The sequence below is a fragment of the Ursus arctos genome, unplaced genomic scaffold, assembly GCF_023065955.2.
Source record: "Ursus arctos isolate Adak ecotype North America unplaced genomic scaffold, UrsArc2.0 scaffold_15, whole genome shotgun sequence".
Lineage (NCBI taxonomy): Eukaryota > Metazoa > Chordata > Mammalia > Carnivora > Ursidae > Ursus > Ursus arctos.
Genome location: NW_026622819.1, coordinates 63,021,716 through 63,041,915, shown reverse-complemented (window position 1 = coordinate 63,041,915; position 20,200 = coordinate 63,021,716). Strand labels below are relative to the sequence as shown.

At 59.2% G+C, this 20,200-nt stretch overlaps 1 protein-coding gene across 3 annotated transcripts; it reads left to right on the top strand.

Annotated features, from left to right (window-relative positions):
* Window positions 1–4,920: 4,920 nt before the first annotated feature.
* DBN1 (drebrin 1) lies at window positions 4,921–19,865 on the top strand. 3 transcript variants are annotated; one of them, XM_057312372.1, is made up of 15 exons: window positions 4,921–5,173; window positions 9,854–9,909; window positions 10,510–10,622; window positions 10,792–10,866; window positions 10,985–11,131; window positions 11,276–11,353; window positions 11,625–11,776; window positions 11,861–11,924; window positions 15,660–15,719; window positions 15,802–15,925; window positions 16,660–16,797; window positions 17,118–17,282; window positions 17,730–18,394; window positions 18,661–18,763; window positions 18,980–19,865. In XM_057312372.1, the coding sequence occupies exons 1-15, from the start codon at window positions 5,088–5,090 to the stop codon at window positions 19,048–19,050; spliced, it is 2,097 nt and encodes a 698-aa protein (XP_057168355.1). In that variant the 5' UTR covers window positions 4,921–5,087; the 3' UTR covers window positions 19,051–19,865. The 3 variants fall into 3 exon arrangements, with proteins under 3 accessions (XP_057168355.1, XP_026366865.2, XP_026366866.2); XM_026511080.4 differs by lacking the exon at window positions 16,660–16,797 and having other exon boundaries at window positions 4,923–5,173; window positions 10,985–11,191; XM_026511081.4 differs by lacking the exon at window positions 16,660–16,797 and having other exon boundaries at window positions 4,924–5,173.
* The last annotated feature ends 335 nt before the right edge of the window (window positions 19,866–20,200 follow it).

The window sequence follows — 20,200 nt, the reverse complement described above, 5'->3', positions numbered from 1 at the left end:
GGGACAAGGAGGGGAGGGTGAGGAGTGGAGAGCTGGGGACCGAATCTCAGGAAAGAGGAGCTAGCCTGGAAGAAAGTAAACACAAGCATGGGGTACCTGCTCTGAATGCTCCCTCCCTCTGCCAGGAGCCACAGAGCAATAGCTTATATATAATTTAATCATAGAAAATCACTTAAGAGAGATGCCATTAAAGGCATGTTTCAGGGGCACCTGGGAGGCTCAGTCGGTTAAGCAGCTGCCTTTGGCTCATGTCATGATCCCAGGGGCCTGGGATCGAGCCCCACAAGCCTGCTTCTCCCTCTCCCCCTGCCTGCTGCTCTGCCTACTTGTGCTCTCTCTCTCTCTCTCTGTCAAATAAATAAATAAAATCGTTGAAAAAAGAAAAAAGGCATGTTTCAGATGGGGGAACTGAGGCTCAGAGAGTGAAAGTGACCTGTCTAGAGCCACCCAGCCAGAATGGCCTGGGTCTGCTGCTCAAAGGATCAAAGGCTGAGGTGCTCCCCACTGCACCTCCCAGCTGCCCCCACCCCAAGAGCTGCAGGGATCACGGTGTTCCAAAGGTGGGGTGTGAGGCTGTGCGGGTGGAGGCTATGGGGACTGGGAAACGTCCTTGTGCCAGGCAGGGGAGGCCATTAGCGCCCTAGGAGAGTACAGTCTCCAACCGAGGGGGCAGAGCCCGCGGCGGGGGCATGAGTGGGCAAGTGGAGAGGCGGCAGGCAGGGGAGGGGCTTTTGCCAGCTCTGAGCGGTTTGAGCTCATTTGAAGTCAGCGGGGAGAGAGGCGGTGCAGGGCGAGGGACTGTTTCACTGGAGTACAGAGTACAGAGAACTGATGGTTCTGGGGCTGCCTCCTCAGTGCCAGGTCCCACGTGGCCTTGGAACATTCACAGTCCCGTGGACCCCTCCAAGCAGCCCTGCTAGGGGAAGGGAGCTGAGGCCGTGGGCTGAAGCGCTGGGCCCCACAGCACACAGGGACTGGGACTGCAGCAACCCTGTGAGTGGAGGAAGGCCAACGGGGGCCAAGATGGGGTGGGGCCAGGGCTCCAGGGGCCACAGTGGAGCAAGAAGCTTGCTGGGAGTCTGGGAAGAACTCAGCGGCGGGCCGGGCCAGCCCCGGGAGATTGTGTGGTGAGGTCACCACAGAGTGGTCAGGGAGGGTCCTCCCTCTCAGGGCTGGGGCAGGGCGGGGCACTAAAAGGCCAGCTCAGCTCTCACCCATGTCCCTGCCTTGGACAAAAATGACTACTACTTGAGGACTGGGTAGATTAAGGAGGACTCTTTCAGCGGCCATTCAAACTAGTTTAAGCAAAAACAGGGATAATTTGTCTCATTTAACTGGAAAGGTCATTGACAGTGGGAATCTCTCTGAGCTTGCTTTCTTGCTCACTCGCCATCTCTCAGCTCTGTTTTCTGCGTGCTGGCTGTATTCTCAGGTGGGTCTCGCCATTCCTGGCAGAGATGCCCCTCAACCAGCCCCAGGCCCACATCTTGCGAGCTCAGTAGCCCCAGTGGAGCCTTTCTTAATGGTTTCAGCAATAGTCTCAGAGCTGACGTCCATCCCTGAAGCAGTCTCTGCATCTGACCACCAGCCTGGGCTACATGATCCCCTCTGGAGCCTGCCGTGGAAAAGCAGCCAGAAGACAGGGACAGGGATACCTAACCAAGGACATCCATAGCACTGGGCACACTTCCTCCCCTCCAAGCCCAGGACCCTCCCCGGTGAGTCCCAGCCTAGTCTCCACAGCGGTAGCCTTAGAACTACTTCCGACCAAACTCCAGACTAGGCCACCCACCCTGGAAATGACGGTGCTAGGAGGGAAAGCAGGGACAGCCTGTGGTGTGAAGTGACATGGGACAGACCTGAGTTCCCACCCAGACTTTGTCACTCACCAGCTGCACATCTCAGGGCAAGTCACTGCCCTTCTCTGAGCCTCAGTTTCCCCATCTGTAAAACAGCCAACACATCAATAGCACCCACAATGTGCAGCTGCCATTTTAAGCACTTTCTACTTTTTAAAAATCCTCAGACAGACCCTATGAGGTAGGCACCATCATGATCATTCCCATTTTATAGTTGAAGATGAGTGAGACAAGGAAGGTCCTGCAACGAGTCTAAGGTCACACAGTTGGCAAAGTCTGTGTGGTGACAGCAACGGACTTAGCAGGAGCAGAGCTCTTGTGGTCAAGTGGCTGGCCCCATGCCAGGATCCAATGCCTGGGAAATGCGGTGAGCACCGTAAGGATGGTGGGTACTGCTGAAGGGTGCTTGGTTGGAACTTGGCAGAGGCAGGATGCGGGCAGAGAAGGCTCTACCAGCTGGCGCTGAAAAAGTGCTGAAGCCAACATGTCAGCCTTGAAAGCTTCCCCGCCAGTTGTGGAGAAGCATAGAACAGGAAGATGGGCATGGGAGGTGGGGAGAGCCAGGCTTCAAGGAGGAGGGAAGGGTTTCTTACCTTTTAAGCCTCCATCCAGTCACAGTTTCTCCCTATAAGTCATCAAAGAGGAAACACAGAGAGGGAAAGCATTTTAGCCAAGGTCACACAGCAAGTGACCAGCTTCTGGATCTGAATCCTCCTTCTTTCTTGTCTTTTCTACTCCAGGGACCCAGCGTGGAGAGGAGCTTGTGCTCTAGGGATGGGAGAGACCCAATATGTTAGTGACTTGAAGAGTGATCAGGGCTGGGAGCGGGAGACATGAAAGCCTGGTGGGAGTACTCCGAGGAGGCCCGGAGACCTACCTACCAGGACTGGGCCCATGGGTTTGTTACGGGGGTAGCCAGTGGCTGAAGAAAGGCAGATTCACAGAGGAGAGGGTGATCAGTGGTCCCCTTCCTCCCACTGGTAAAGGAAATGGAAGACCATGATGGGGACACTAAATTTGGCAACTTAAGGGTCACTAGTGACTTTGGCTGCAGCAGTGTCAGGGACAACAGGAGCAGGAGGAGACAGATTGCAGATCTACAAATTTTAGGATGAAAATGATGTGGAGGGGTGAAGGGGAAGAAGACCAGAAGGAGTAGGCTCCAGGGCATGTAAACAGGGAACCCTCTTTCTCCCCTGAAAATAGAGAAAACAGGGCATGGGACATATGAGGACTCTGTACTATCTTTGTAACTTCTCTGTAAATTTAAAACTGTTCTAAAATTAAAAGTTTATTTAAAAATATAGATGGCAAAGAGGTGAGAATGGGGTGGCTGGAGAGTTTGTAGGTGGCTGAGGGGAAGCAAGAATTTGAGGAAGGGAGAGCATGCTCATTGGACTTCTGTTCTTTGGATATGAAATTGAGTGAGCAGGAGGCCGGGGAGGAGGAGGTGGTGGGGAGTTCTGAGCTGGGACACATCAAGGGAAGCAGGAGCGGAATGAGGCCTGGGAACCCTCTACCTACCCCTTCCAGGCACCCCTCGGCCCTACTGCAGTCTCCTCCCTCCCCAGAATCCCGCTGACTCTGCCTGGGCCTTGCTCCAATTGGGGGCTGTGGAGAAACTCCCAGGGCAGGGGGATCCATGAGCATAGTAGGTACAGAGTTCCTCAGGCAGGTATCTGTGAAATTTGGAGGGGGGGGTGTTGAAGAGGTTCTTCCTACCCTAAAGCACTGGGACTCACTGCTGATCAATGCACACTGATCTCCTCCTCTTGGTGTAATTGATTACCCAACTCAGAACTCAGAGGCCCAGCTGGGGACCACCTTCTCCTCCATTTCACAGACTGGACCAAGTAAAACTTGCTTGGTTCTGTCACCTCCCCCCAGAAGATGGGAGTGGGAGGCTTTGTAGGAGGTGGAAAAGGCTTCTTAGAGCTGGGAGGTAGGGGGATTCAGGGTCCCACCTCAGCAAGGAGTGGAGATGTTCCAGGAGGCCCTCGCAGCGGTGCTCACTCCCCTGTAGGAGATTTCTGTGCTCTGAGCTTTGGGAAATAAAGGTGCAGAAGGCTGGTCCTGTAGTGTCCTTGGAGGAACCCTGACCTGGGAGTCTGGGGTTAGATGCTGCTTCTGGAACTGTAGTTGGGATTCCTCTGAGAGGCCTGAGGCTTGGGGGAGAAGGCAAGGTTTCCTAGGCTGGCCCCATCTGAGCCGGCCCTGGGGGCAGCTAGTAAGGGAGGGGGTGCCCAGAAGAGGGCTGGGGCAGGGATGGAGAAGTTGGGAGTGCTGGGGTATTGAGCTGGGTTGGGGCTGGGCATGGTCAGGGAGGCAGGGATGGAGGGGTGTGGTTGGGAACTGGGAACCCCATGGGAATCCAGTAGGCTGGACTGGGGTGCTGCTAGCAAAGGCGGATTGTGACTGTGTGGAGGTGCGCACTGAGCATGGGGTTGGGAGTAGGCTGGGAAAGAAATGGGTTGGATGTGGGGTGGAGACACAGATGGCAGTGAATAGTGATGGGGATGGACTAGAAGTGGACCTTTCAGAGGTGGGTATGGGTTGCAGATGGGGCCAGGGTGGCTGATCCAGTTGGGTTGGGGGTTGGGACGGAAATGGATTTAACCTGGTTTGGGATGGACCAGGGATGGAGGTGAGGCTGGGACGGGGAGAAATTGAGCAAGGAGTGGGGCTGGGCCCGACTGGAATGAAGTGGATTTGGGACTGGGAGTAGGAGCTGGAAAGGAGAGGGGTGAACCCGAGCCTGGGCGGTGGCTGCAGACTGGAATCGCGCTGAGGTGGGGTCGCCGCGGGGTATGGGGCTGGGGAAGAGGGTGAGCGCCTACGCTGGGAACACAGTAGGCGAGGGTTTGGGACGTGGGTGAGGCGCGCCTGGGGAGCGGCAGGGCAGATCTGCCGCGGGGCGCGGCGCGCAGGGGCTGTGGGTGAGGGGCGTGGGGGCGCCCCGGGGCAGGCCGGGAAGGGGGGGCGGCCCTCCCCCTGGGCCGGGCCAGGGCGGCGCTAGGACCGAGCGCGCGGAGGGAGCGAGCCGGGCGGAGCCTGCGCCCCCCGCCCCCCGCCGGCCGGCTCCCCTCCCCCGGCCGCTGGCTCGCTCCGCTCGCAACGCTGCAGAGGCTTCGAGGCGGCGGCGGCGGCGACTCCTTCTTTCCTTCCCTCTTCCTCTGGACGTCCGTCTGTCTGTGCGTCTGTCCGTTCGCCCTCGGTCCGGCCAGCAGCATGGCCGGCGTCAGCTTCAGCGGCCACCGCCTGGAGCTGCTGGCGGCGTACGAGGAGGTGATTCGGGAGGAGAGCGCGGCCGACTGGTGAGCCCCCCGCCCCCGCCCCCCGGCCCCTTTGTCCCCGCGCCGCCGCCGCCGCCGCCGCGCCTTTGTTTCCACCCGGCTCCGCCGCCCTGCAGCCGGGAAGGGAGGGGGAGACCCCGAAATGGTGCAGCGGCCCGGGAGGGCCAGGGAGGGGCTGCCTTTGTGCGCGCCGGGGGAGGGGCCGGGCCAGGCGGGGCACCGCCGGGCCCCGAGCGCCCACAGGCGGTCCCAGTCGCGCGGTGGGAGCGGTGGCCGGACGCCGGCCGGGGAGACGCAGGGTCCAGCTGTGTGGCCCGGGGCCGCATGGCCCTGCGGAGCCCATCCCCCGCCCTCTGCCCTCCCGCCCTGGGCCCGGGGGACAGGTGTGCACGGGGCGGCCAAGGGCACCTTCGCCACCTTCGAGCGGGCGAGGACCGGGCGGGGACGAGGCGGGGACCGAGCCCGCGAAGCCAGCGCAGTCTGTCTGGCCCAGCCCGGCCCGGCCAGGCCACAGCACAAAGGAAAGCTAGGGCGGGGGAGGAGCGGAGCGGGCTGGGGGCCGGGGCGCCCCGCCCACCGGGGGCCTCTCGGAGTTGGGGTGTGATGGAAAGACGTTCATTGCCACATAGCAACCACCAAGCGACTCCTGTTCCCCTCAGGGGTCGCGGAGGAGGCAGAGGTGAGTCCTCCTCTCCTCGACCCCTGAGGGGATTGTGGGGACCAGACAGCAGGTCTGGGAGATGCCTGGGGACTGAACTGCCTGGCTAGGTGGCCAGCTGGGGTCCCTGAGGGGAAGCTCTCAGGCGCACAAGTGTGGAGGGAGCTCGGAAAGAGAAATGAGAGAGTAGGTAGATCCAGTGAGCCCCTAAGCCTCATGGCCCAGTGGCCAGAGGTTCTTAGCTCCCTGGTTGGGGAAAAGCTGAGCTCCCCTCTCCACCTTCCCCTGCTGTTGTCTTCCCCTGAGCTGTGGGAGGGAATGGACCACCTGCTCTCAGGCTGGAGTCTCAGGGTGGCAGGAAAGTAAAGGGGTCCCACACTGCCCCATTCAGGAATGCTCTTCCCCCAAAATACTCTCTCCTGGGACAGGTGCCCATTCTGTTCTCTAGGCCTGATCTTCTCTTGGCAGGCAGGAAACTGAGGCACAGAGTAAGGATAGGTCTGAGGGACTTCACTTGGGCTGGCTTCACCCTCATCCTAGGAGGGCACAGTTGGGTAGGGACACTGACCTGGGGGCTGGAGGCGGGGCAAGATGGCCAGGCGTCCATGCCATGGTACTGCAGCACTGGCGGGCAGCCAGGCCTGGAGGGATGGACGTGGGAGACAAGCTCTCATGTCCTGCAGGTCAGTCACAGGAGAGGCCAGCGCCGGCTAAGCTGGCAGGCGGCCCACCCATTGTCCCAGCCCTGCCCCAAGGGGGCTGAGATCATGGGAGGAGTTCAGGGCAAGTGGCCGGCTTGGCCCGGTGGAGGACCTAGGCTTGGGTTAGGGGCCTTGCCTGCAGAGAGGCACAGCCCACCTTAAAATCCCCCTCTTGCCCTCTTGTCTGCTGGTTACTGTCTACCATCACCCCATGTCCCTGTAACCTCCCAGAAGCAGGGCTCTGGCAGCCCAGTGCAGGGCCACACAACCACTGCTGGGCCACATCCTGCTTAGCAGAGGCCTGGGCTCCCACCTCCCAGCAGCATCCATGTGGCCACAGCAAGTTATTCATCATTGGCATGCGTCACCCCCCCATCTGGGTTGTGTGTGGGACACACAAACACACACACCCTCGCAAATACACACATTTGCTCACTCCCAAGGGCCTAGATAGCATTTTGTAAAAAGGATATGAGGGTCATAACCTGCAGAATAGGGCATGAGTGCCCCCAGCACCCAATACAGAGCCAGGGGCATGGCAGAGTCTCAAGCCCCAGGGGCAGAGTCTGCACCCAGAGACCAGAGGAGGGTGTCTTGGGTACAGCTGCTGTCTTGGTCAAGGGGTTTGGCACTGCCCTCCCTTACCTTGCCTCCTAAGGGGAGCTCACTCCTAGGTGGCAGAGCCTTTGAAATGGACCGTTGCCCTGAATGTGACACAACTCACTGTGTTGACCACACACAGGTGTCTGCCCCTCTCTGGTCTTCTTGAAAAGGGAAAGAGGGGATGGTACCGCACCGTATCTGGGACCCCCAAGGCCCTTCCAGCTCCAGCATGCTGAGAGTGGGATTGTCCTGAGGGGCCACCGGCCTTTCGTCTCCCACCGCAGCTGGATGCGGGATCTCCCTGCAGGGGCTACATTCCAGCCCCACTGCACCCTAGTCCAGTGTCTCTGGCCTGGGTGGTTTCTCAGAGTTTGTGTCAATATCACAGATACCTACGGGTGCTGCCCTGTGATGGCCCCGGGACCCAGTGAGTGACAGGTGTTGATTGACTGAATCAGATGTCTCCGCTTCACACAGCTTCCAGTTAGAGGCATCGTCTGTCTCTAGGGGTTGAAGCTGGAGAAACCTGTAGATTCCTGGGCTCCCCATCCTGATACCTTGTGGTTTCACCAGCTCCCACCCATTCAGGCCCGGGCTGCCCCTGATGTGTTTGAGAAGCGCAGATCTAATGAGCTCTGGGGTGGGCTCGGAGGCTTCTTGCCATCCCTGCTGGGGTATGGTAAGTGCTCTTGGGAGGTGCAGATTAGGGCAGGGCTTCCTTGGGAGCTGGTGTTTGTCCCTGAGGGATTTCAGCCACGGGTGGGCCATGAGGTAGAGAAGTAGGTCTGGCCCTCCTGTGGAGGGAACCACATATGCAGAGGCTCCCGGGTGGGAAACATCTAGAATTGTGTTTGGGATCCGGGGAGCCATCCAGCATCCCAGGTGTTTGGTATGGATATGGAGGTCTAGTTGGAAAGGCAGGCAGGGGCAGAGCTCAGGGTTTGAAGGCCTGCTGAAGGCTTTGAACTTAGGTATGGCTTCTGCCAGGCAAGGGCTGCGGCTGTTAGTGGGAAAAGATGGCCAGAGGTGGGTAGGCAAGCGTCAAGGATGGAAGGGGTGCTTAGCAGGGCTGGTGTTCGTGGGCCCTCAGAGAGGCTGACAAGTTGTCCCACGGAGGTGTGATATCTAGAGCAGTGTCTGGCAACCAGGATCTTTGAGTTCTGCCTCTGTTTCTGGTCTGTGGAATGGAGAGGGGCAGACCCCTGCTTCTCTGAGGGCCCTTTGTTCCCAGTGGTGGGTTAGGGTAGCCAGACAGGTGGTGGGACAGCTGTGCTGAGAAGCAGCTGCCAGGGTTGGGGCCCAGGCAACAGTTGGACCAGGAGCTTCCCAGCCCCACAGCCCACCTGTGTCCCTTTCCGGAGGGAGGGCTCCCGGAGAAGTGGAGTTGGGGGGGTGGGGGGGCTAGGGGGCCATTTGGCCCTGGCAATGACTTGTGCTGACCTCATGAGACTGGGCCAGGCCCTCCTTTTCCTTTCCTCCTCCCTCTCTCCTCCCTCCTCCTTCCTTCCTCCCTCCTTCCCTCCTCCTTCTCCACCCCCTCCCTCCTTCCTCTTCCAGCTCTCGCTTCATCCCTCTTCCCTCCGTCTCTCCCTCCCTCTTTGATTTTTCTCTTCATCCCTTCACTTCCTTTCTCTCTCTTTCTTCCTCCTCTCTCCTTGTTTCTCCCTCCCTTTCTCTTCTCCATCACCCTGCCTCCCCTTCTTCTAGCCCCAATACTCCTCCACCTTCCCTGGAAGTAGGGAAAGGAAAGCATGGGGAAGGGGCTTGAGACCTTCTGAGCCTCTGGGATGAGGTCCTTCTCCCTTGCCCCACTGGGTTCTCAGGGGGAGACGGCTCTGCCTTCCCTTCCATGAAATGGATGCTGTGCCAGTGCTGCCAGGGAGAAAAAGCCAGGGCAGAAGAAGCTAGGGAGGAGGAGCAAGGAGGGAGGCTGCTAGGGTCAGCTTTCTCGTGAAACTAAGGCAGAAGGAAAGGCCAGCATTCCCAGGAGGCCAGGGCCTCCTCAGCTCTGGCAGAGGCCTAGGGGCTGGAAGGCCAGGAGAACATGCCCAGCAGGGGTCTGAGTCTGGACAAGAGTGACAAGAGTGACCATGGTGACCTCATCCCCATTTCTGAGAGGCGGAGATTGAGGCCAAGGGCACGTCCCCAGGGTCCTTTGTGCTCAGGAGAATGTGGCTAGGGTGGGCCCATCATCTGCCAGTTGTCAGGTTGCCATGGTTACCGAGGGATGCCCAGCGAAGAGAGCACCAGGTTCTCCTCCCCCTCCCTTGCCATGGGGGGAGGGGCGGTGGGTACTGAAGAACACACCAGGTAGGTTCCCAGCGCTGGCCAATGGGGGCTGAGGATTGTGGTAGCCAGGGAACGGTAACCAAGGAACCGTCGCCTTGGAGTCTCCATCTCACACCCGCTCACTGGGTTGTAGGCTGCCAGGGCCTGAGCTCTGAGAACGGGACACATGGGCTCCCTCAAAGCCAGCGACCAGGCAGCGATTTCTGCCCCCTTGCCTACTCCCCACCTGACTCTACCGAGTCCCTCTACCAAGGCCCAGGCTACCCCCACTGGGCTCCAGCCAGAATTGGTGCCTAGCCCCGCTGTCATGATGACATGGCGGTGCTGAACCAGAACCCCTACTCCTGTCCCGCCTCCTCTGGGTCCCTCCTCCTTCCCCGGAGCCATCCCCACCCAAAATTGGCCGCCTGGGCCCAGTCAGTACTCTGAGCCACCCCTCCCTCTCCCCAGGGCTCTGTACACGTACGAGGATGGCTCAGATGACCTCAAGCTTGCAGCATCAGGAGGTACGAATTCCAGCCATTCCTTTGCCTTCCACTCCCCCCCCCCCCGTTGTTTTCCTCCCCACCCTCCTGGCTCCAGGCCATCTGCCTGCCTTCAGCCAGCCGACCCATACTTGTCTGCCAGTGTCCTTCCTCCAGCCATCTCGAAGATCCCCAGGGTGGGGCGGGAGGGAGCCTTGCTTGCCCTTTGAGGATGAGAAAACCGAGCCTCAGAGATGGAGAGTGATTTGCCCGAAGTCACACAGCGAAGTCACACAGCGAGGAGGGAAGGGGCGGGGCTGGCCCAGATCACACCCACTTTCTCCAGAGCCCAGCTCACCGGGCATAGCACTGTGTGAGCGGTGATGAAGCGCCAAGAGTGGGACACGGGGCGTGTGAAGAACAAACGCGTCCTCAGCCCTAAATCAGCCCGGGGGTTCACAGACAGAGCTTACTCCTGCCTGCTGTCCCTGTCTCGCGCCAGCACAGAGTGTGGGACCTCCAGCTCTCTGGGTGTGCCTGCAGAGCCCACGAGACGAGTCTTTCCTTCGGGTTCCGGGCCCTTTGCAGGGTAAGGGTTCAGGAGGTGGGGAGTCTTGCTTGATACCCTCCTGATTCCCCCAGATGGGGGTTTGCAGGAGCTCTCCGGCCACTTTGAGAACCAGAAGGTGATGTACGGCTTCTGCAGCGTCAAGGACTCCCAGGCCGCTCTGCCAAAATATGTGCTCATCAACTGGGTATGCGGCTGTGGGCTGGGGAGGCCCCAGAGCAGTCACCCGCCTCCCCACCTCACCTACTGACACCACCAGAGAGAGCCCACCAGCCCCCTGGCAGGGGAGCCCAGGGCCTCAGGCTGCTGCCCCCTCTTGTCCTTTCCCGACCCCCTCTCTGCTGGATACTTTGCAGGTTGGTGAAGATGTGCCTGATGCCCGAAAATGCGCTTGTGCCAGCCACGTGGCTAAGGTGGCTGAGTTCTTCCAGGTGCGAGTGGGGCCCGGGCTCGTGGGGGCGGGGCCAGACCTTAGCAGGGGCTGGGTCTCTGTGCTGGTGGTGGTCTTGGAATGGAGCCAGGCTGCCTGAACACGCCTTCTTGCTGCAGGGTGTCGATGTGATTGTGAACGCCAGCAGCGTGGAAGACATAGATGCGGGCGCCATCGGGCAGCGGCTCTCCAACGGGCTGGCGCGGCTCTCCAGCCCCGTGCTGCACCGACTGCGGCTGCGCGAGGATGAGAACGCCGAGCCGGTGGTCAGTGTGTGCCTCGGACAGGCCAGCCCTGCCGGGGCTTCACCCGCCCCGTCTCTGCCAGTCAGTCCTCACCCTTTGTGGATGGGAGCTCCCAGAGCACTCGGCCCGTTCTCCCCGCTCACGCGAAGCTGTTTGACTCTGCAGGGCACCACCTATCAGAAAACTGATGCAGCTGTGGAAATGAAGCGGATTAACCGGGAGCAGTTCTGGGAGCAGGCCAAGGTGCGGACCCAGGCCCCAGCTTTCAGGCTGCACTGTCCCTCCCTAATCCCTCTCCAAGGCATCGTTCTGGCCTCTGTCCCTCCTCAAACAGTGTGTCCCATCTTGTGTGCTACCCCAGCCGGAAGAGGGAGCCCTTCCGGCTTTATGGCCATAAGGCATAATTCCCAGACGCAGAACCTCCCCCGTCCCGGTCTGGGGATGGGCTGGAGGGGCAGTGGCAGAGGCGGGCCCCAGCTCAGGGCCTGCACTGCCTTGGCGTGGGGGGTTGCAGAAGGAGGAGGAGCTGAGGAAGGAGGAGGAGCGGAAGAAGGCCCTGGATGAGAGACTCAGGTTCGAGCAAGAGCGGATGGAGCAGGAGCGGCAGGAGCAGGAGGAGCGGGAACGGCGCTACCGAGAGCGGGAACAGCAGATCGAGGAGCACAGGTTGGCCCTGCCCCACCCTAGGCCACCTGCTCCAGGCCTGGTGCGGACCCACCCTAAGGTGTGCGTGCCGGCTTATCGTTCCAGGAGGAAACAGCAGACTTTAGAAGCCGAGGAGGCCAAGCGGCGGTTGAAGGAGCAGTCTATCTTTGTGAGTTTTTAGCCGGGGCTCCTGGTCTCCTGGTGAGGGGAAGTGAGAACGGTCCCCGTGTTCCTGGGCCTTCAGAGGGGAGTCTGGAGGGGGTTGTCATCGGCTTAGGGACAGTTCTGGGTGTTTGGAGCCTCTCTGCATGGGCATGGAGTGTCACAGAGTATTAGGCCTGTCACCCGACCATGTGGGTCTCTGTTCCCTGGCTGTGGAGAGAGACTTCCTTGAGGAAGTGTCTTCTGTAGACTGAAAGAGAAAATCTACCTTGACCCTGACCCTCACTGACCAGGCCCCCCTGCCCCTCCCAGTGGAACAGGAGAGGCTTGGGGTGGGTTAGACATGCTTCCTGCACTTCGGGGGCTGGAGGCCTGACCCCCACCACAGAGCCACATGAATGAGTTTGGCGTTTGGAGCATCTGTGCACACGTGTGTGTCATTCCAAGGGTGCTGGCTGACCCCCAAACATTGGGGTGGCCCACGAAATCATCTTGGAGTTGAGACTTCATGCTTTGACTGGAATTTTGTATTTCCACAATAGCTAAGGTCATTTAGGCTGGAGCGTGGTATAGTTCTGAATGGGAGGTGGGTGGTACTCATCTGGACTGGGACTGTGATGGCCAGTTGTGCCATGAGGACCCAGACAGGAGGCTGGGAGGGTGGACACCAGACAACCCTGCAGGCCCTGGCATGAAGTGGCTGTCATAGTTCACTCCAGCCACATCGGCCCTGGGAGTGGAGGACGTGCAGGTAGGGAGCTCAGCTGCAACTGCTCATTCAGCGCACCTTTGCCACCTGCCACGTGCCAGGGGTTAGAAACAGTGGAGAACAGGTGGGCAAGGCTTTTTACAAAAGTAATTGAGGGATCAAGTTTGTTTTGAATTGTGCCAAAATGTCCATAAAATGTGCCATCTTCACCATTTTTAAGTGTACAGTTTAGTGGCATTAAGAGTCCCAACAAATCCACATTGTACAACTGTCATCACTGTTCATCTCCAGAATTGTTTTTTCATCTTCCCGTATTGAAACTCTGCCCACATTAAACATTCCCTCCCCATTCTCTCCTCCCCTGGGCCCCTGGCAACTGCCTTTCTGCTTTCTTTGAATTTGACTACTCTTAAGTACCTCATTTGAACGGAACTGTAATTTTTTTTCCTTTTGTGACTAGGTTATTTCACTTAGCACACTGTCTTCCGGGTTCATCCAGGTGTCAGAATGTCTTCCTTTTCAAGGTTAATAATATTCCACTGTATGTATATACCACATTTTGTTTATCCATTCAGAGCAAGGTCGCTTTGAAAAAGCTTATTTTGACAGAAAATTTCGCACGCACACAAAAGTTGAAAGAATATTAGTATGGTGAGTCCCCTGAAGTGATCACTCATTTTCACCAGGTGTCAGCGTTTCAGGCAAAGTCTTCAAGTCTCACACCATTATATTATAGTCTCATCTGGCCCTTCAAGTGTGGCTCATGGGACAGTGACACTGATATTCTGGCAGGTCAGGGTGGTGACCCTACGAGTTCAGGCCCTCTAAAGAAGGTCCCATGTGAGCACTTTGGAATTTAGAACCATAAAGTGCTTTCTCGTTATTTAAGCTGTTGTTCTGCTTTCTCTTCTCTGTTAAGAATTGTGTTCCTTGTCTGAGTTCCCTTTTTGCCTGTGTTGCCAGGGAGCCCCCATATATCTGAAAAGGCTTAGGGACAGCAGTGCCTTGGACCCGATGATTAGTGTATTGATCTCGCTTTCCTACCCGTAGCCCCAATTTGTTTCAATGTTTTGCACTTTGTTGGTAGTTTAGGCTTTTGTGGTGAGCTTGCCTCTAGTCCTTTTTTTGAACGAGGCAGAGGAATCTAGTGAGGTCACCCAGGCAGGGCTGGAATACCAGCAGAGGCTGGTGGGATATAATTTATGGGAAGGCAGGGAGCCTGACTGGAGCCCAATGGGCTGAGGAGCAGGGGAAATTTGATTGGAAAGAGAGCTAGGTCAGAGGAGGACTTGAGCTTTCGTTCTGAAAGACACAGAGTTGTGGTTAGAGTGACAGCCCTCTCGGGGGTACTTGGAAGGGCCACTCTCTTAATGTATCCCAAGGTATGTGTGTAACTGCCCACCTTACTGCAGCTCGCTCTCCCCTCGGCGTCAGCCCCCTGCCCCATTCCTCACCCGCAGCTCGCTCTCCCCTCTCCCCTCGGCATCAGCCCCCTGCCCCATTTCTCACCCGCAGCTCGCTCTCCCCTCAGCGTCAGCCCCCTGCCCCATTTCTCACCCGCAGCTCGCTCTCCCCTCTCCCCTCGGCATCAGCCCCCTGCCCCATTTCTCACCCGCAGCTCGCTCTCCCCTCAGCGTCAGCCCCCTGCCCCATTCCTCACCCGCAGCTCGCTCTCCCCTCTCCCCTCGGCGTCAGCCCCCTGCCCCATTTGCCACACTAGCAGCAGGGGCAGCACTGGTTAAAAAGTTTGCTGTAGTGAGTTCAGTTGAACCAACGTGTGCCAACTGAACCTTGTGCTGGCCGCTCACACACAGACCTGACTTCTCACTCTGTGTCACCCACAGAGGGTGGGGGCAAGGATCCCAGAAAACGGAAGTTAGGATACAGTGTCATCTGTGGTGTGTGCCTGGACCACCTCAGGGAGACCCAGAAATGACCTGAATGGGCAAGGGACCTCTTCCCCGGGAGGCAGTGCCCAAGCTGAGGCTGGAAGCGGGAAGAGGTGGACCTGGGGTGGGAGATGGGCATTTGGGGCAGGAGACATCGAGCTCCCATGCGAAGGCGTGGGGGGGGAATGGTGTGCCTGTTCCAGGAACTGTGACTACACCGTGCGGAGACTTTGTGGCTGCATCCTACAGGGTGTGTGGGTGAGTCAGGGCAGGAGGCGGGTGTTAGAGAGGTGATGGGCTAGATCAGACAAGGGGAAAGGGAACATGGGACAAACAGGGGGCCCCATGCCTTTACTGCTGGCGTCGCAGCCTCAAAACTGCAGTGCAGTTAGCCGGTGCAGTGCAGTAGGGAATGGTGGGGACTGCAGCGAGCCGGGCAGCACGTGCCTGGGGTCAAGGCCCCTGCAGCACAGCTCTGGCCAGTAGTTGCTTTGGGGCATGTCTGTTGTGGCCAGGGCTTCTGGCATTTTAAGAGAAACCGGAGATCCTGGTTTTGGTATGAAACTCCTGATATTTAAGTGGTAGCAACTGATATGTTTTAAAAATACCACACTGGCAAAACAAAAGCTGCGTGTGGGCCACACTCAGCTAGTACTCACTATACTGGTGAGAAACCCCCTAAGGGATGTTAGGCTAGGAAAAATCGTGGTCTGATTTGGATTTTGGAAAGATCCTTGTACGAGAGGATAGCAAGGAGACAGGTGACTAAGGAGAAGCCCTCCATCATGATGCCAAGATCAGGGCAGCAGTGATGGCGGTGTGGCTGACTGGGTGCTGGGTGTCAAGAACAGTTAGCTACAAAGCAGGGAGCACTCCTGAATGGCCCTGGATGCCGGGTTGGATCTGGGGATGAAGGGGCAGGAGGAGCTGAGCTGGGTACCGAGGGGCCTGTCTGAGCTGGAGATGAGGTGACCTAGGGCCTTGCAGGTGGAGAGAAGGAGCTACATGACTGGGTGGCAAAGGGAGCAGAGGTTCCACCTCCAAGCCCCTTCCTGCCAGGTTGTGGAGAAAACATGGGGCCTGTAAGAAGGCCGAGAGCTCAGGGGGAGTGGGGAGCCCAGGACACTGTCCCTTTGGTTTCCAGGGTGACCAGCGGGATGAGGAGGAGGAGACCCAGATGAAGAAGTCAGAGTCGGAGGTAGAGGTGAGAGCTGGGAAGAGGGCAAGTGAGGTGTGCAGGGCTCGTCTCGGCTGGGCCCGCCCTGACCCTTTCTCTGTGCCTTTAGGAGGCAGCGGCCATTATTGCCCAGCGGCCTGACAACCCACGGGAATTCTTCAAGCAGCAGGAACGAGTTGCATCGGCCTCTGCAGGCAGCTGCGATGCACCCTCGCCCTTCAACCACCGGCCAGGTAGTCCCAGGTCCCACCCCCACCTGATCCCCACTTCTCAGGTTTGGGGCCTGAGCCTCTCTGCGACTCTTTCTTGGAAGGGAAGCCTTGCCCAAGGACCCCTTGGAGAAGGCAAGGCCATTCATCAAGGGTGCTTTCACCCACCGACTCCGAGGGGGCAGGACTGAGAGGGGCTCAGGCCAGGGTCGGTGTTGGCCTTGGCTGAGCAATGGGTAGTGCTAGAGGTCATCCGGGCAGCCCTGGCATGGACTGAGGCACCCCCATGGCTGCAGGGAGCGGCCCCGCTGGGGTTGAACTAGGTCTTGCCTGAAGGGCTGCGGGTGCATGTGGGACGGGCTCTGACCCTGGCCCTGAGTTTGAGCAGCCCGGAACCTGCATCCAGTGCTCGCTGCTGGGATCGTCCCTGTGCAGCTTCTGCCTCCCTCCACAAAGCACCCTCCCGCTCTGCCCGCTGCTCCGTGTGTTTGCCCCTGCTGTGTGCTTGGCCCCGTGCTGGGGTTCCAGGGGTGGGGCCCGCTGTCCCGTGATGCTCAGAGGCTGGCTTGGCGTGGCAGGCTCATTGCTGTGCGTGCCTGGTGCTGGTGGGAGTCATCTGTGGCTTGAGGCTGTGGCCTAGCTGAGGGCAGTTTGGACTTCTAGGGCCAGCTCTGGGGGCGGGTGAGGCCTTGGGGTGGGGGTGGGGGAGACTGACCCTCTCTTGTCCTCTGTCTCTCTCTGTCTGTCTCTCTCGGCAGGTCGTCCGTACTGCCCTTTCATAAAGGCATCGGACAGTGGGCCTTCCTCCTCCTCCTCTTCCTCTTCCTCCCCTCCACGGACTCCCTTTCCCTATATCACCTGTCACCGCACCCCAAACCTCTCTTCCTCCCTCCCATGTAGGTAGCAGCCCCAGGCTTCAGTGGGAGGGGTAAGGAGGGCCCCGCTTCCCAGCAGTGCCCCCCCCACTCCCCCAGCCTGACCGCTGATCTCTGGTGTTTGTCCCCAGAGCAGGTGCACCTGTCTCTTTCCCCTGGCCCTGAAGGGGCTCTGGCCCATAGGATCTGGAGCTGTGGTCTGGCCCCCGAGGGGCCTGGGGGGGCTCCCAGCCCCCACCCAGACTCCACACAGGAGGTGCTGGCCAGATCCCAAGGTGGACAGTCCTGGTCCCATCTGGCTCCCTGGCCCTCCCTGACCAGCCTGGGGGTTTGTTCCACAGGCAGCCACCTGGACAGCCACCGGAGGATGGCACCTACCCCCATCCCCACCCGGAGCCCATCTGACTCCAGCACGGCTTCCACCCCTGTCGCTGAACACATTGAGCGGGCTCTGGATGAGGTCACATCCTCGCAGCCTCCACCACTGCCACCGCCACCCCCTCAAGGTGAGTGAGGGGCTGCACCCTAGCTGCACCAGGGCTCCCACTAGTCCCTGGGCCGAGACCCCCACGTGGCCACAGTAACGGCTCCTCGGGGATCTGAGCCCGATGATCACCCAGATCGTACTGCACGGGCCATGGCTGTGGCAGGGAGGAGCCGCAGCTGTGGCAGGGAGGAGCCCTGGTGTTGCAGTGGGACCTGCCGTTTCTAAAGCTCAGTGTGTCTCCCTGGAATGGGGATCGGGCCTTCCTCCTGGGCTGCTGAGCAGATCAAAAACCCTAGGAGATAAAGGGGCAGCAGGGCCCAGGGGGTGTGCTGAAAGGTGCTCTTCTCTTTTGGAAGCCGCTGACTCCCCAGCAGGTGGGCAGAGCGGAGTAGGTTGGCTGCCCTGGGCCTGCGTCCTTTTCTGAGGGAGCTGACCCCATGTCTTTCCTCCATGTGTGCTATGACAGAGACCCAGGAGCCCGGGCCTGGCCTGGATGGCGAAGAGACCAGCCAAGAGGCCAGAGCAGCAGCCCCTCCGGCCTGGGCCGGCCCCGTGGAGGAGCCCCCGCAGGCCCCAGAGCCTCCGCCGGGGCAGGGCAGCCCCACGGAGGACCTGATGTTCATGGCATCTCCAGAGCAGGCTGTCCTGGCCGCCCCTCTGGAGCCTGCCGTGGCCAACACCGCCACAGCAGACACCCCGGCAGCCGATGCCATTGAAGCCGACACTGCCACTGCTGACACCGCTGTTGCCAATGCCATCACCCCCACCGCTGCCAGCCTCATTGACCTATGGCCTGGCAACGGGGAGGAGGCCTCCAGAGCCCAGGCTGAGCCTAGGGTCCCCACACCTCCCGTGGGTGCCGAGGTGCCCCTGCTAGATGAGGTGGCTGAGGAGCCACTGCCCTTGGCAGGCAAAGGCTGTGCCAACCTTCTCAATTTTGATGAGCTGCCTGAGCCGCCAGCTACCTTCTGTGACCCAGAGGAGGAAATAGAAGGGGAGCCCCTAGCTGCCCCCCAGGTCCCAACTCTGCCCTCGGCTCTAGAGGAGCTGGAGCAGGAGCCAGAGCTGGAGCCAGAGCCAGAGCCCCATCTGCTGACCAATGGCGAGACCACCCAGAAGGAGGGGACCCAGGTGGGGCAGGGACATCCTGGTGGGAGGGGTGGTGCTCAGGGTTCTACCAGGGGGTACCCGCTTTCTCTGTGACCCACGTTACTGGAGGGAAGCTCCATTCCGTCTTCCTCCTTGGGCCAGCTCTGCTTTTTTGTCCAAGGCAGGCATATGTTTCCCTGGAAACCACTGATGGAATCACTGGTTGCTGGGGAAACGAGCAATGGCCTGGTAGGTCAGCGCTAGTCCTCCTGGGTGGGGCCCAGTGACCTGGAGCTTTCCTCCTGCAGGCCAGTGAGGGGTACTTCAGCCAATCACAGGAGGAGGAGTTCGCCCAATCGGAAGAGCTGTGCGCAAAGGCCCCGCCTCCTATGTTCTACAACAAACCTCCAGGTAGTACTGGGGTGGGCGATGGGGGGGGGGGGAGATTCCTGCAGGGGTGCTGGGTTCAAGTGTGAACATGCGCGTGCACGCACACACAGTCACATAGCGGTGCTGGGTTCAAGCGTGTTTGCATACACACACAACCACAGCTTCCAGGGGTTGGGGGACACAGCCATGGATCTGCTGGGCCATCTCCTTAACTCCCCTCCCTTTCCAACATCACAGAAATCGACATCACCTGCTGGGATGCAGACCCAGTACCAGAAGAGGAGGAGGGCTTCGAGGGCGGTGATTAGCGGGGCGCCAGCCCTCAGGCTGCCCTTGCGAAGGCCGCCCACCTGTGCCGGCCTCTGGCCAGACGGCCCGTCGCGCCTGCACTCGCAGCAGCTCCGCCTGGCACCCACTCCGGATTCCGGCCCTGGCCCGGGACTTGGCCGCTTCCCTACCCACAGGGCCCGACTTTTACAGCTTTTCTCTTTTTTTTAAAGTTGATAGGAGACTTGTACAGTTGACTGGTTTTCCTCCCGTTGGTAGTTGAGACGCTGTTGCAAATTCTACCCCGTCCCCGCCCGGTCCAGATTGTAGCTTAGTCCTCCCTGCTCACTCAAGCTGGCCGGGGTGGAGGCCTCACCCTACTTGGGGCCTGGCGTCGGGGGAGCTCTGGTGGGAAAATGTCCCACCTCTTTTCCTAGTTTTATGTTTCTTGGAAAAATATCACTTTGTATTCTCTGTCCAGGGCTTCAGATATTTTGCACGAATTTTAAAACATGGCAATAAATGGCTCGTGGGCTCTGGCTCCCTGGGACCCCCTCCCCGCCCTTCTCTTGACCCCTCCCCGCCTGGCCCAAAGGAAGTAGGCCCAGCTGGGGCCCCTCAGCTTCCAGGCCCTTTCCTGCCCCCCTCCTGCTGGGCAGGTCCCAAGCTGGAGGCCCTAGGCGCGGATCTGGTCAGGGCTATCGACTATCGGTGGGGCCCGGGGCTTGGACGGCCCCTCCCCGACTCCTCCCTCTTTGCTTGGGTTCCTTTTTCACGTTCAGTAACTGTTTTTTGGAAAGCACAAACTTCTGTAACGGGTCGTGCTCATGTCTGTTAATAAAGAAATCCAGATCCCTTCGGGCCTGCTGCTCCGGGCCTCCACGGGCGGATCTGGGGTGTGCCGCCTGCCCTGACCCCTATTCCCAACTCTTCCCACCTACAAGGTCACTGGGGCCGCCCCTACCCATGATCTGACAGGCAGGGAAGGTAGGCCCTGGAGCTTCCAGGGGAACCAGCCTATGAAGTTAGGTTCCACACGCTCAGGCCACTTTGTAGCCAAAAGGCACACTCGGTTCTGTCCCACCAAGGCCCAGGCACGCCTTGCTACCAGAACCTTGGGCGCAAGCAGTGGGTGTCCCCTCCGCTTGTACCAAACCAGATCACACACCTTTATTATCCTCAAAATGTAAC